The 15,000-nt window shown below is 43.3% G+C and overlaps 1 protein-coding gene across 2 annotated transcripts in view; it reads left to right on the top strand.

The window, feature by feature from the left end:
• Positions 1–5,885, top strand: part of LOC307015879 (uncharacterized protein) — a 15,434-nt gene extending 9,549 nt beyond the window's left edge. For both annotated transcript variants that reach the window (XM_079644807.1, XM_079644808.1), the window contains exon 2: positions 795–5,885. In XM_079644807.1, the coding sequence (XP_079500933.1) occupies positions 1,228–2,934 (1,707 nt within the window). In that variant the 5' untranslated portion in view covers positions 795–1,227 and the 3' untranslated portion in view covers positions 2,935–5,885. The remainder of the gene's footprint in view (positions 1–794) is intronic.
• Positions 5,886–15,000: the final 9,115 nt, after the last annotated feature.

Here is a 15,000-nt window from a genome sequence, read left to right as displayed (position 1 = left end):
TGTGTCCCCTCTTCTTCATGTCTCTTCTTCATCAACATGTGTCCCCTCTTCTTCTTGTCTCTTCTACATCAACATGTGTCCCCTCTTCTCCATGTCTCTTCTACATCAACATGTGTCCCCTCTTCTTCATGTGTCTTCTACATCAACATGTGTCCCCTCTTCTTCATGTCTCTTCTACATCAACATGTGTCCCCTCTTCTCCATGTCTCTTCTACATCAACATGTGTCCCCTCTTCTTCATGTCTCTTCTACATCAACATGTGTCCCCTCTGTGGAAAGAGACTCTGAAAGTTTCAGGAACAAAGATTCTCTCTCTTTTTGATCCATTTCTATAAAAACCTGTCTGAAAATGAGCTGATCAGATTTTGGCCACTTTATGATGTCATAACGATGTGTTGTCTTGTGTAACCATTAGCCAATCAGCAACCAAGGTAACCCCCCCCCCCTTATCACCTGAATCTCCTCCGAGAGCACCGTTGAGTTCTTTGTAACCAAATCTCTCTCAGAGGGGCGTGGGGAGGGGCTCCTTATTTTCATCTAAAGTAACAGACAGAGAATCAGCACTTTGGAAACGGGGCTGAAACAGAGGGGATTATGGGTAATGCTGCAATGATCTGTTTGGTGTTTCAGCCAATCAGAGACCGGTTCTGTATATATCTGAGACCTGTGATATATTGATGAAAAACAGTATAATAGGGGACCTTTAAGTAAATAATCCTGCTATGAGAATGCATAATGGATCACCAGCAGTCCACATGAATTAACAGTTTTTTTTTTGTTCTTTCATTCTGCAGTCAACCGAAGAGACAGACAGACGGAGCGAGTGTGAATCTCCCCGGGAGACTGACAAGCGGAGGTAGACGGGCCAACCTACATCCTGCTGTTTTCCCGGAGATCTAGGACACTTCTCCGCCAGCTCAGTTTTTACAACCGACGAGACGAAAACAAGACATTTGTGTTTTTTCAAGACTGGCCTGACACACTTAGATACTTGGAGGAGTCTGGACACTGAAGTGGATAAATGACGGTTACTAATGCACAGCTCCAGATGTTCTTTATCATTTTGGCTAATTTGGACACTTGAGCCCCGTCCTGCACTGAACTTAGAATAAACAGACTGAGAACTTTACGAGAAGAGTTGTTTCAGTCGCCAGCCCCTCATCCCCTTGACCTCTAACCTGCTCCTTTTCCTAAGTAACATTTCAAACTGGCTGCCACCCTACAAAGATGGAAAATCTGACGTCAGAGGATAACCATAACTGCATCGAGACCTTCAGCAGCTATGAAGAGTCTCTCCCGTCTGCAGAAGGGAGTCCATCTCGCATGGGTCGCAGCGCCAAGTCCAAAAATAACATGAACTGCCGGCGGAAGCGAGAATTCATTTCGGACGAGAAGAAAGACGCCTGCTACTGGGAGAAACGCCGCAAAAACAACGAGGCGGCCAAGCGCTCCCGGGAGAAGCGACGCATCAATGATATGGTCTTGGAGAACCGTGTCCTTGCACTGAACGACGAGAACATGATTCTGAAGACGGAGCTGCTCCAGCTGAAGCTGCGTTTCGGCCTCATAAGCACGGCCTCCTACATTGAAAAGAGTCAGCAGCTCGGGGCGAGCAACAGCGCGGCGAATGCGGAGATTTTAACGTCCTCCTCCTCCTCTTCTGCCCAGTACTACTCCAGCGGTTACTCTAGCGGCTCTCAGGTGATGATGAACTCTGACTCCTCAGAAACAGAGCAGTCCGGCCACAGGCAGCTGGTGAAATACTCTCCACGCGGCTCCCTCTCCGATATGTCCGACGGATCCTCCAGGGACAGCCCCGAGCCAATTCCCTTTGAGATCAAACAAGAGGTGGACAGGATAGAGATGGACATTACCAATGGCGCCACCCCCCAGATCCTGTTGGACATCCACCGAGGTCTGGCTGCTGTGCCGACCCACCACCAGATACATTCTCAGGAACTGGAGGCGGTATATCAGAGCCAGCAACAACAGCACCACCAACAACAACAACAACAACAACCCCATCAGGAGCCTGTTATGAACACCGTCAGCCAGCCCAACCCTCACCCGCCAGCCGCCCAGAGGAGCGTCATTCTGTACGGCTCCAGCAGCGCCTCCTATCCCGTGGAAAGGCACCAGGACATCGATGTGCAGGCGGCACACAAACAAAACCAGACGAGTGTTGGACGATTGCCTCAGTGTCTTCCAGAGAACTCCTCCACGGAGACACTGGCGGAGGTGACGAAGCAGCTGGAGATGAAGACGTTAGACTCCCCTCGGTACGACCTTGCTGACGAGGCTGGAGAGAGACATGCGTACAGAGACTACCAACTCCCCCCGCAGCACCATCAGGAGAGAGATTCATCAGCAGACCAGTCCCACCTGTACCACCATCTCCAGCAGCAACAGCATTCATACCTCAGTGCCCAAGGCGAGGAGCCGCCGATGCTCACCTACGAAAGAACGGAGTCTTACGACAGAGTCCAACCGAGCAAGGACACGTCGTCCAGTGATATAGATCCTGACAAAGACGCCTCTACGGACGATGAGGAGACCCCCATCTCATCTTTATCAGATATGGGCAACTACCAACAGCTTACCAGTCTGCACCATCCTGCCTCGCCTTCTCCCTCCTCCCAGGGAAGCCCTCAGATCCAGAGTCGAGAACCTGTGGGCGAGGTGAAAGGAACCGCTTTGCCCCACAAACTGAGACTCAAACACCGGGCCATGAGTACCGGGAGCAGTGGGGCTTCGGGCCAGGAATCCCCGACGACCCCTTCTTCTGCGACGCCGCCTCCCCTGCCCCAACATCCATACTTGTCCCTCTTGCCTCAGCAGAACACTAAGAGAGAAAGCCCGGTTGGAGACTTAAAACAGGCGGAGGCGGGCAAAAAAAAGGAGACAGGTGGACGACGAAACAAGAGGCGAGATTAAGCGATCACCGCTTCTCGAAAAGACATAATTCTGCTTCTAAGAACGACCCTGCCATCATGCCTTTGCCCTCAAATCAAAGCCCCTCCCTGAAGCCCTTGGGACAGGAAGCTGGGTTTTTCTACTCCCCTCTCCCTTCCTAAAAGGCTGGACATCTTGTAGGGCTGTATCGTGTTTGTATATATTGTACAGATTTGTCATTTCTTAAATCCTCTCCATATTTACAGAAGCACTTTTTTTTATGTGAAGAGAGGAGGAATGGAACTACCTGCTTTTCGTCAACATTAAGATCTCGTACAAACAAGAATGTTGGAAAAAGAAAAGTTTTGAGCTTTATTAGTACTATAAATTTGGTACTTATCTGACTGTAGACAAACATACACGTGTATGGCTATCTGCCTTAATTTAAATCTAATGCAAACGTACACTTGGGGACATTCCCTTGACCAAAGATCCACCAACACTACAAATATCAAGTTCCATACCTCTTCCCGACCCTACCTCTACCAACCCATACTCTCCCCGACCATCTCCATTGTTTCACACGAAGATCGACATCACCTTTATTTTTTAAGCACTTGTTTTGTATATTACTGTGACATATGAATATATGTATCTATTATAAATATATATTTTGCAAAGAAATTTGAATACAAATTCAACAAAAATGGGTCAAACCTGAGATGGATCGTGAGGGTTTTGAAAGTGACCATCCTAAAATGAATCACAATGACTGTACAGCCGTGTTGTCCGCTGCTGCTGCAGGACCCATTCGATTAAAACGCTCTCTTTTGATTTAGCTCAGGGGTGTCAAACTCAATTTCCTCGCGGGCCACATTCGCATAAAGCTTGTACTCAAAGGGCCGGTTGTAACTCTATAACTATATAATATATATATCAAATAATGTATTATATTATTGCCTCTGAATTGGATTATTATCGGATAGGATAATAACTTAGTAATTAACTACGTCTGAGAGCAGAAGTCCAGGGCAAATAATTGCAAGTCTCTCCAATGCGCATGTCACAAAACAAGATGCATTGTGGGACATGTAGTTTATGAGCAACCTGCTTCTGTAAAGTGGCAAGTAACTGCATAATAAACGTATTATATTCTTTAAAGCTCTTGCGGGGCCACATGAAATCAAGTCGCGGGCCGGATTTGGCCCCCGGGCCTTGAGTTTGAGACCCCTGATTTAGTTAATGCCCTGTTTACACAGAAATGGCCGTCCAGTTTGGAGTGCCAACAGCACTGAATGGAGAACAAGTTGTTTCCTGAGGCGAGGTACCTCGTTAAAATGTTTGGATTTCTTAACCTTTAACCAGCCTTTAAATATTTGGTGCACTTCACCAGCTGCAGGCTATGAGCCTTTATTTTATTTTAGTTTATGAACCATATCTTGTTGTTGTTGTTGTTGTTGTTGTTACCATTCACTGGCCCAATGTATTTATTTCCCTGCTCTCCACACACCCATCACTGTAGAAAAGCCCACAGGATGAAGCCTTTGAACAGTAACGGAGGTATGGGACGATGAAGAGATGAAGTCATGTTAACACTACAACGCACTGAACACGTTCCTCTTGTGTAGAAGAGTTACTTTGCATCAATTGACATGAAAAGAGGTTTTGTAGTGTGCCCAATCATGACCTTTGAGGTCCTTATTGGCTCCCAGGTGGTTACATTGTTATGAAATAAAAAAAAGGGCAGCACAATGAATTTACTTTCTAATGAAATTGCAATTGTAATAGGCTAAATATTAGTTTGAGTCTAAAAATATGTATGTAAGGCTCAATATGTTAAAATAAAATGTTAGCGTTAGTATTGTTGAGCTTCAGAGGGTGTTTCTCAATGTCGAGTACGCTTGCTTGGTAGCACATGTCTTCCGAGTCACTTGCTTCAGAAGCGAGGCAAGAATCCTTCCTGGCATTCGGAAAACGAAGAGTGGAACAGGCGAGCAAGTGTGCAGGTGTGCGTCATATGAGAGGGGGGGCCCGCCTTACATTTTCCGCCACAGATTTGAGGAAATTGGTCCGTGCGCAAAGCATTGTGGGGATTTTAAGACCGCGGAGTCTACACATGTGCAGCCTCGAAATTTCTCGCTACGAAGTACGCCGGGCTCGCTAGAATTCCAAGTATGCTGGACATTGGAACAGTCCTTCGGCGGCACTCGATGACGTAGCATGCTTGAAATAGTGGCTCTGGAGCATCCTTCCTCCACATTGAGAAACACCAAGAGATTTTTCTAGAAACTTAAAACATATATAAATCATATTGCAATCAAAATATATTTTTTAAATCTTGCAGCCCTTAAATAAAAGCAAAACTAAAATCCTCCAATTGGTGCCAACGTCAAATTTGAGCTTAAATTAATTCAGAAAATGACTTCCCATGTCTCCCATGATCCTCCATTGTTCATTTCAGGGTTGTTCATCCCTTTCTCTACGGGCCAGTGAAACATTTCTGCACTGGATCCTAGTTTAGTGAAAGTCTATGTACCCCGTTTGGCTTTTGGTGCTTGTGTATAAAAGTAAAGTTCCCCCCACCCTTGAACAACACTGTAATGTTTATTTCATCGGTTTGATATCCTGTTTTATTTTCGTCAATGTGTTGTTCTGTTTTCTCTACTCTGTGTCTTTTCTATTGACTGTGATGACATGTTTTTGCCTCATTCCTCGTCGTCCCCCAACCCCCCTTTTTTCAGTGTGTATTAATCAGTAATGTTTGTGGTTTTGCTGATGGTTTTATGAAAAAAAGAAAAGAGGAACAAAAAAAAGAAACAGGCAAAGATAGTGTGGTGTTTAGAGTTGGGTGGTGGTTGGTCTGGTTGGTCGTTACCTTCGCTTCCTTTTGACGTGGATTTGTATGTAAAGACACTAACGTTCATTGTGGGAGCGTTTCAAGATTGAAAAATAAAAGAAACAGAATGTTGACCCTTTCAACATATCATTGAAAATGGACTGTTGTTCTCCGTTCTTTCATGGGTTGGGTTATACACAGGTTTTCTTACGGTCATTAAAAACCTGGAAAAGTCATGGAAATTCTAAATGCAAATTCCAGGCTCTGGGAAAGTTTTGGAAAACAATATTTTTCCCAAAGTTTTGGAAAAGTCATGGAAATTTAACTAAAGTTGCATCAAATATAATTTATATTTTAGCTAATCGCCGAAATAGTAATACTATAATGATAATAAATACTGTATCGTATAGCAATGAAACGTAAAATGGCATTTAACTGTTTTTTTAGTTGCTTCAGCGTGTAGAAGCTAGTTAGCCTATTATTGGATTTTTTTTAGATAGGCAAAACAAGTTTCATATGCAGACCTTATTTTCCTGTTCCATGTTAAAATAAACCATTTTCTGAGAGAGTAATGTTTTTGGTCCTGGAAAATTAGGTAAAGGTCCTGGAGAAGTCCTTGAAAATCAGTGGTGAAAAAGTGTATGAACCCTGATACATGACTGACTGGTCAACGTAAGAGAATATATCTTCATCAATATCACAACTGAAATGTACAAATTAGACCATTGTCACCGTACTTGGTTTTATTTATTTATGGAAAGTTTCTTGCCGTAAGATAAGATTTATTTATCCAGAAGGAAACTGTTGTGCCAGAGTTACAAAAATACAATAAACACAGCAGCATAATAATAAAAGTGAACACTAACATATTATCTAAAGACAAGCTTCTTTTATCTGTGAAGGTGTTTCTCAACAAAATCATTCTCACATTATCAGAAAAAATTATATAAACAAAATAAGTACAATTTCTAATAAAAGATCAAATAAAATGGAGTAAAAATAATTACATAAATATAAGAATTTCATGTAAGAATGTGCAAAAAATAAGTTAAAATACAGATATTTATGCAAACATAAGCAGTTAAAGTAAAATGTCAAAAAGGATAAAATAAGAATTAAAACAACATGATATGAATATTAAAAAAAAATGTATACATACGTTGTTCTATATAACAATAATAATAATAATAATAATAATAATAATAATAATAATAACAATACAGGGGATTTGTATAGCGCTTTTCCCTAATGCTCAAAGATACTTTACATAAAACCAGATCAGAAAATATATCTGCTATATTCAGACACCCCTACTAATATAATAAAATGTACACTATGGTAAAACGTGTTTGTACCACCTGTTTGTATTGTGTGGAGCTTTGTATAACATCTCACTCTATCTTCGTTTGAGGCTAATCTGCAACGAGAGGAGCTCCGACGTGACGCACTTCGCTCCCTGAAGGCTCGTCTGATGTAACACTGGCCTACTTCCACTAATAGACATGAGCCTTATGCACGACCCTTAAACAGTGAACTACGTAAAACCCTTGTATAGGTACACACTCCTCTGATTAGAGAATTTGCGCTTGAGAGGCTATCAAATAAAGGGGGAGAAGTACTCAGGAGTATGTCAAAGTAGTGATGCTAACAGAGGTGGGGAGTAGTGGAGTACAAATACTTTGTTACTGTACTTAAGTATATTTTTCTGGTATTAGTACTTTAACTCCACTACTTATTTTTCTGACGACTTTTTACTTTGACTTCTTACATTTTGAACACAAATACCTGAACTTTCTACTTCTTACATGTTGAACACAAATACCAGTACTTTCTACTTCTTACATGTTGAACACAAATACCTGAACTTTCTACTTCTTACATGTTGAACACAAATACCTGAACTTTCTACTTCTTACATGTTGAACACAAATACCTGTACTTTCTACTTCTTACATGTTGAACACAAATACCTGTACTTTCTACTTCTCACATGTTGAACACAAATACCTGTACTTTCTACTTCTTACATGTTGAACACAAACACCTGTACTTTCTACTTCTCTCATTTTCCAAACAGGCTGGTTCCTTTAGTCTGAATGTGTGTTTGGTGGCGTGATCATTATTATTTAGAGTCATTGCGTGCCTCTTGATTTGAACACGATCCATGTATCCATCATTTCCTGGTCTTCTCTAAAGAAGAGGGACCAATGAAAACGTTGTCATGTTGCCGTTGGTCACCATGGAAACATTCATTAGCTAACAATGACATTATTGTTCTATTAATATAAAGGGAGGTCAGGTACTCTTTAAAACAGCTGCTAGTTATGGGTACTTTTTACTGAAGTACATTTCAAAGCCTCTTTACTTTGACTTGAGTAAAGAAGTTTAGTCAGTACTTCTACTTTTACCAGAGTATTTTTAAACACGAGTATCTGTACTTCTACTTGAGTAGACGATGTGTGTACTTTTGCCATCTTTGGATTCTAAAATGTGAAAATACTTTGTGTAAAAGTCCTCCATTCAAAACCTTCCTTAGCATCACATTTAAATTAAAGTACCTAAAGTAAAAGTACTTGTTATGTGTAATGAGCCATTTCAGAATCATATATATTGAACGCCTGGATTATGAATGCAATAATGTGTTCATCACAGCTGGTATTACTTGATTTATTATTTGTATATGCTAATAATATGAGTTTATATATAGTGTACTAACTAAAGCTGTCAAATAATTGTACTGTAGTAAAAAGTACTATAACAGCGTCTGAAGTGCCTGAAGTGTGGAGTAGAAGTATAAAAGGTATAGCATTAAATGGAAATAAAGTACCCTTCAAATCGTACTTGACTCATTCCTTCTTTAGCTATCTTCTTCATTTCTTTCGGCACACTACACGTGACCTCGAGTGGACATTAAAAAGGACTCAAAATGAAAATGGATAAAATCACGATCAAGGAATCTATTTCAAAAATCTACCAGGATCTCATTTAGCGGGGACACACCGGCGTACAAAGCCAAAGGATTGCTTTAGTTGCAACAACTTGAACAGGTGTGCCCCCGCCCTTTAAATCCAGGATATTTATAGCAGCACAAAGTGGGCCAAGTTTCAAACTAAAGAGCCTATTTCTAAACTGAAGGAGTCAGCTCTGATCCTCTGAGCCTCTGACGGCTGCTGCATTCACAACTGTCCCTCTGCATTCTGTGTAGAGACACAAAAAAGGCTTAAACAATAATAAAATACACCATAAAATGAAAAGGAAGAGGAAAGAAACATCATTCAAGTACATAAAAAGATCACAATGCAATTGACGATGACCTAATATAATCGTTTTTAAGGTTTTAAGTGTATTGTGAGTTGTGTACTTGTATGAGATGTATTTTTGTCTTTCATTTCATTCATGGTATTATATTTAAGTCTTTTCTGTGTCTCTAAAATACTTTTTTTTAAATCTACTAACAGTTCATAATATAAGAGGAAATTGTTATTCTGTTATTAAACAATTGCAGAGGTAGAAGGATTCCTACAAGCCTTCACTTAAAGTGGACCTATCATGCTATATTTGAAACATATATTGTAGGGCCATACCTATAAAAAAACATGTCTGTGAAGTTTTTTGCTTAAAATACCAAACAGTTCCCCCATTGTAGCCATGCCTCATACTGCTCATACCCCTCTTTTGCAGCCCTGTTAGAGAAACACGGATTTTGGGTCCTTAGCTTGAAAAAGAAGAAAGAAGAGGAGGCGGAGCTAATGCCTGATCAGAATTCTTCCGGAGATAAAGTTAAATTCTGCTGTGATAAAACGCCATCCTGTTCTAAATCACATCAAGGATTATTTCTGAAACAGTATGGAGCTCAAATGCTTTTTCTCTTGCAGGTTTATCACAAGGTGAGTTCTTTTTTATATTTCCTGCTTTTTAAACACATGTGCTCTCCAGTACAGGTTAGCTCTGAGTGTTAGCGAGGCTTGCTAATGTAGACAAAGACGAGATTACGTCCAAAACACGTCAGGCATTGTTTCTGATAGCAACTTTCTGTGGGTCCGCTGCCGATTTGAGGTCAGATCGGCAACAAATCTGTACCTGCTCGTTGTACCCCCGTTTTTAAAAGATTTGGGTACGGAGGAAAAGAGAAGGTTTTATTTTCTGACGCTGCGTGAGTTCCCCGACGCACCGTATATTATATATTATATTTGTGTATAAAACACATCAAAAAGTGCATTTTGCATGATAGGTCCCCTTTAAATAAAAGTAGAAATACTATGATCCTAATTACTACATTACAAGGAAAAGTTATCAATTTAAAAGATTTCTTAAGTAAAAGTACAGGAATATTATCAGCAAAATGTACTTCAAATACTAAAAGTAAAAGTACCCAATATGCAGAATGACCATCATTTATTTTAAATGATCAATTATCATCTTTTTACTAGCAACAATTAAAATGTCATAATATCACTTGAAGTTTGGAGCCAATTTAGTTACTTTTAAAATACTGTGTGGATTACTAGTACATGACTGCATCATATCATCAGGATGTGATGTGATTTTATATATAGAAAATGTATTATAGGTGCTAACAAGTAGAATATTTGCTTCCAAATTGTAATGGGGTAGAAGTATTTCAACCAGGAGAGACGGTTTTGATGTAAGAACACATATTTATTGCCAGGAATACACAAATTAATGTAATGGAGTTTTGGCGATTAGGCCCCGTTGTGCAGGAGTATCATTCGGGAGGGGAGAACCGATCCGATGAAACCCCCCGGGGTCTAGACACTGGTGGTGGCGAATGGATAGTTGGGGTCGGTCTGAAGGGGAGTGGCTTAGCTTGACCCTGGTGGTGGCGAATGGATAGTTGGGGTCGGTCTGAAGGGGAGTGGCTTAGCTTGACCCTGGTGGTGGTGAATGGATAGTTGGGGTCGGTCTGAAGGGGAGGGGCTTAGCTTGACCCTGGTGGTGGTGAATGGATAGTTGGGGTCGGTCTGAAGGGGAGTGGCTTAGCTTGACCCTGGTGGTGGTGAATGGATAGTTGGGGTCGGTCTGAAGGGGAGGGGCTTAGCTTGACCCTGGTGGTGGTGAATGGATAGTTGGGGTCGGTCTGAAGGGGAGGGGCTTAGCTTGACCCTGGTGGTGGTGAATGGATAGTTGGGGTCGGTCTGAAGGGGAGTGGCTTAGCTTGACCCTGGTGGTGGTGAATGTATAGTTGGGGTCGGTCTGAAGGGGAGTGGCTTAGCTTGACCTTGGTGGCAGTGAATGGATAGTTGGGGTCGGTCTGAAGGGGAGTGGCTTAGCTTGACCCTGGTGGTGGTGAATGGATAGTTGGGGTCGGTCTGAAGGGGAGGGGCTTAGCTTGACCCTGGTGGTGGTGAATGGATAGTTGGGGTCGGTCTGAAGGGGAGGGGCTTAGCTTGACCCTGGTGGTGGTGAATGGATAGTTGGGGTCGGTCTGAAGGGGAGTGGCTTAGCTTGACCCTGGTGGTGGTGAATGGATAGTTGGGGTCGGTCTGAAGGGGAGGGGCTTAGCTTGACGCTGGTGGTGGTGAATGGATAGTTGGGGTCGGTCTGAAGGGGAGGGGCTTAGCTTGACCCTGGTGGTGGTGAATGGATAGTTGGGGTCGGTCTGAAGGGGAGTGGCTTAGCTTGACCCTGGTGGTGGTGAATGGATAGTTGGGGTCGGTCTGAAGGGGAGTGGCTTAGTTTGACCTTGGTGGCAGTGAATGGATAGTTGGGGTCGGTCTGAAGGGGAGTGGCTTAGCTTGACCCTGGTGATGGTGAATGGATAGTTGGGGTCGGTCTGAAGGGGAGGGGCTTAGCTTGACCCTGGTGGTGGTGAATGGATAGTTGGGGTCGGTCTGAAGGGGAGTGGCTTAGCTTGACCCTGGTGGTGGTGAATGGATAGTTGGGGTCGGTCTGAAGGGGAGGGGCTTAGCTTGACCCTGGTGGTGGTGAATGGATAGTTGGGGTCGGTCTGAAGGGGAGTGGCTTAGCTTGACCCTGGTGGTGGTGAGTGGATAGTTGGGGTCGGTCTGAAGGGGAGGGGCTTAGCTTGACCCTGGTGGTGGTGAATGGATAGTTGGGGTCGGTCTGAAGGGGAGTGGCTTAGCTTGACCCTGGTGGTGGTGAATGGATAGTTGGGGTCGGTCTGAAGGGGAGAGGCTTAGCTTGACCCTGGTGGTGGTGAATGGATAGTTGGGGTCGGTCTGAAGGGGAGTGGCTTAGCTTGACCCTGGTGGTGGTGAATAGATAGTTGGGGTCGGTCTGAAGGGGAGTGGCTTAGCTTGACCCTGGTGGTGGTGAATGGATAGTTGGGGTCGGTCTGAAGGGGAGGAGCTTGACCCTGGTGGTGGTGAATGGATAGTTGGGGTCGGTCTGAAGGGGAGTGGCTTAGCTTGACCCTGGTGGTGGTGAATGGATGGTTGGGGTCGGTCTGAAGGGGAGGGGTTTAGCTTGACCCTGGTGGTGGTGAATGGATAGTTGGGGTTGGTCTGAAGGGGAGGAGCTTGACCCTGGTGGTGGTGAATGGATAGTTGGGGTCGGTCTGAAGGGGAGGGGCTTAGCTCGACCCTGGTGGTGGTGAATGGATGGTTGGGGTCGGTCTGAAGGGGAGAGGCTTAGCTTGACCCTGGTGGTGGTGAATGGATAGTTGGGGTCGGCCTGAAGGGGAGGGGCTTAGCTTGTCCCTGGATTCAGAGGGACAGGAGGTGAAAAGAGGTGGAGGAGGGTTGCGTCGAGTCACCTGAAATGACAGCTGTCAGAGGGGGGAGCAGATTTAAAAGGTTTAGCAGAGCACTATGATAGGCTTGTGAGAATAGAGCGAAGTGATTGGTTAAGCTGGGGAGTGACGCCCCCGATCACTTATTGAGAGGACAGAGAGTAGTGACATGGAAATAGTAAATGAATGAGTGAAGAAGGTCTTCCTGGTTGAACTTGCGCTGAGCTTCATAAAGTAGCATGAAACGTAAATACTCAAGTAAGTATGTGTTAACAGTTCAATACTTAAGTAAATGTAATTTGTTATATTCAAAAAATGGAGAATTGTACCCAAACAATGGGTTGATTTTTGAGTAAACATACAGTTTAAATAATCTATTTACCACCTTGTCTCCCACCCTCTACTAAACCGAAACCAGGTTGAGAGGGGGGTCAACCCAGTGCACTAACTTGATCTAAGCCTGCAAACAAAGCAGCTCTTTGAGGCTGACGCATCAATGCCCTTCACAAGGCTCTCAGTCACACACACACACACACACACACAAATACGTGCATACACACACACACACAATAACATTCCCTCACACACGTGCATATGGTGAAAAAATAAACACCCTTAGGATTTGGATTATTGGGTGTTTTTTTTCTGCAGTAAACATGAAATACCCCCCTGCGGGATTCTGCCAAGGTGAAACACTCTCTTCAAGAAACAACATTTTGCTGCGTCTCTTGTTTTCCCTGATTTGGCTGAGCTGCACCGGAGCTTGCATAAGCTAAGCGGGAGGAAAGTAGGTCAGGGTTGGGGTTGGGTATGTGGGGAGGGGGTTAAGAGTGCGCTGAAGGATGGATCGATGAAGGTTATGGCTCTATACGTGTCACTCTTGTTTGTCTCTGGCAGCAGCGATGCTCTCGGCAAACAGAAACAGAGCATCTTGTGTTACCTGTCACCCCCCCCCCCCCCCCCCCCCCACAGCCCGGGGGAAAGCAGAATCAGAATCCCTTTATTAGTCCCACAAAGGCGACATTTACATTGTTACAGCTGAAAATAGTCAAAGACAGCTTAATGTTACCTAGAAGCATGCATACAAAAAAGAAATTACAAAATACACATATTTAGCAGCCATATTGCACAGAAGGGGACGGGGAGGGAAACACATAGGGACCCCAGGACAGAGATGTATGTCTTGTCTCAATTTGCCTACTTACATGTGTTATTTTTAGTGCATAAGTGTGTCCCAATGCAAAGCAGAGCATGGATGGTGCTCTCATAACGGTCAAAAAGTTGAGTGTGGAACGATGGACACTTCCTGGACTCAACGATCGCATTGTGGCCTCGGTTTTGGTTGCTCATGTTTAACGTATATACAAATAACTATTTCAGTAATATACCAATATACTCGTGTCAATAAGAAGCCACCATTCATTTTACAGCGGGGCTAATTAAGCAGAATGGAATAGTTTCAGTCAGTGTTCACAGTGTACATGACAGAGTACTAAGGAAAGTATCCAAATTTTGACACAGCACTTGTTGCAACACACACCTCTGGGACATTAAAGGATTCCTGTGAAGCCAGGTGACTTTAAGGTAACAGGAGTGAAGAATTCCCTTATTTGCATACTGGAACATGCAGCCGAAGGCACGCAACTAAATGTGCTTTGTGCGCAACATCCCACATGTAACAGGTGACACAATATGCTAATGAGCGAAGTCTGGAAACCTAAACAAAAGAAGACTTGAATCTCACTCAACTGTCATTCCTGGCTCCAAGCCTCCAGTAAGTGCATCAGGCTTTGAAGCTAATTTCCTAAAGTGGCCAGACCGTGGCAATTACAACTTCCATATTAGTCTAGACACCGGATGCCATGGGGCACAAAAAAATGTTTTCCATTGACTTAAAACTACACAGGAAAGACACTTAAATCGCCCTTATATGAATCCTTGGGTCCTTGAAGATGTAAAACGTGCTTTAAAGCCGAATCCAGAGTTATTTTTCTTTTAAATTTATTTGACGCAGCCTAGACTGGACGAGAAGAAGACAAATGGAGGCGGGGTTTAAGATGAGAGGCGGCGTTTAAGATTGGAGGCGGGGTTTAAGGAAAACCATGTGCATGCTCTACTACTCTGCATGGGCCCAATGGATGCAAAAGATTGACGTAAAATCCAGGGAAGACCCGGGATATTTCAGGCCATTTTGGCTTCATGAGCAACTTTTCATAGGAATGAACAGGGCCCTGCCTCCAAAGCAGTATCCACTTCTTTTTATAGAACCATGCACGGCATGCCTTCGAACAAGATGGTGGCTCAAATAACAAAAACGGGAATTTATTCTTGTGTCATGCCCAACTTTACCTGGAAAAGATCTTATCTGAAGATGCTCTGGTTCAAAATAGCACAAGTTGTCTATGTATGTTAATTTTAGAGCAACAACATAACTTGGTAAGGCTTGTTTTTAGACTTTTGCTCGTGAAGCAGCTGTTGATAACAGACAGTTTAAAGCATTGAGGATTCAACAGTCAATAAAACAGGTTGTAAATCTAAGCACCGTGAGAGGTAATTGAGC

This window comes from Notothenia rossii (assembly GCF_949606895.1).
Source record: "Notothenia rossii genome assembly, chromosome: 8".
NCBI classification, from domain to species: domain Eukaryota; kingdom Metazoa; phylum Chordata; class Actinopteri; order Perciformes; family Nototheniidae; genus Notothenia; species Notothenia rossii.
This window is presented reverse-complemented; position numbering and strand designations above follow the sequence as displayed.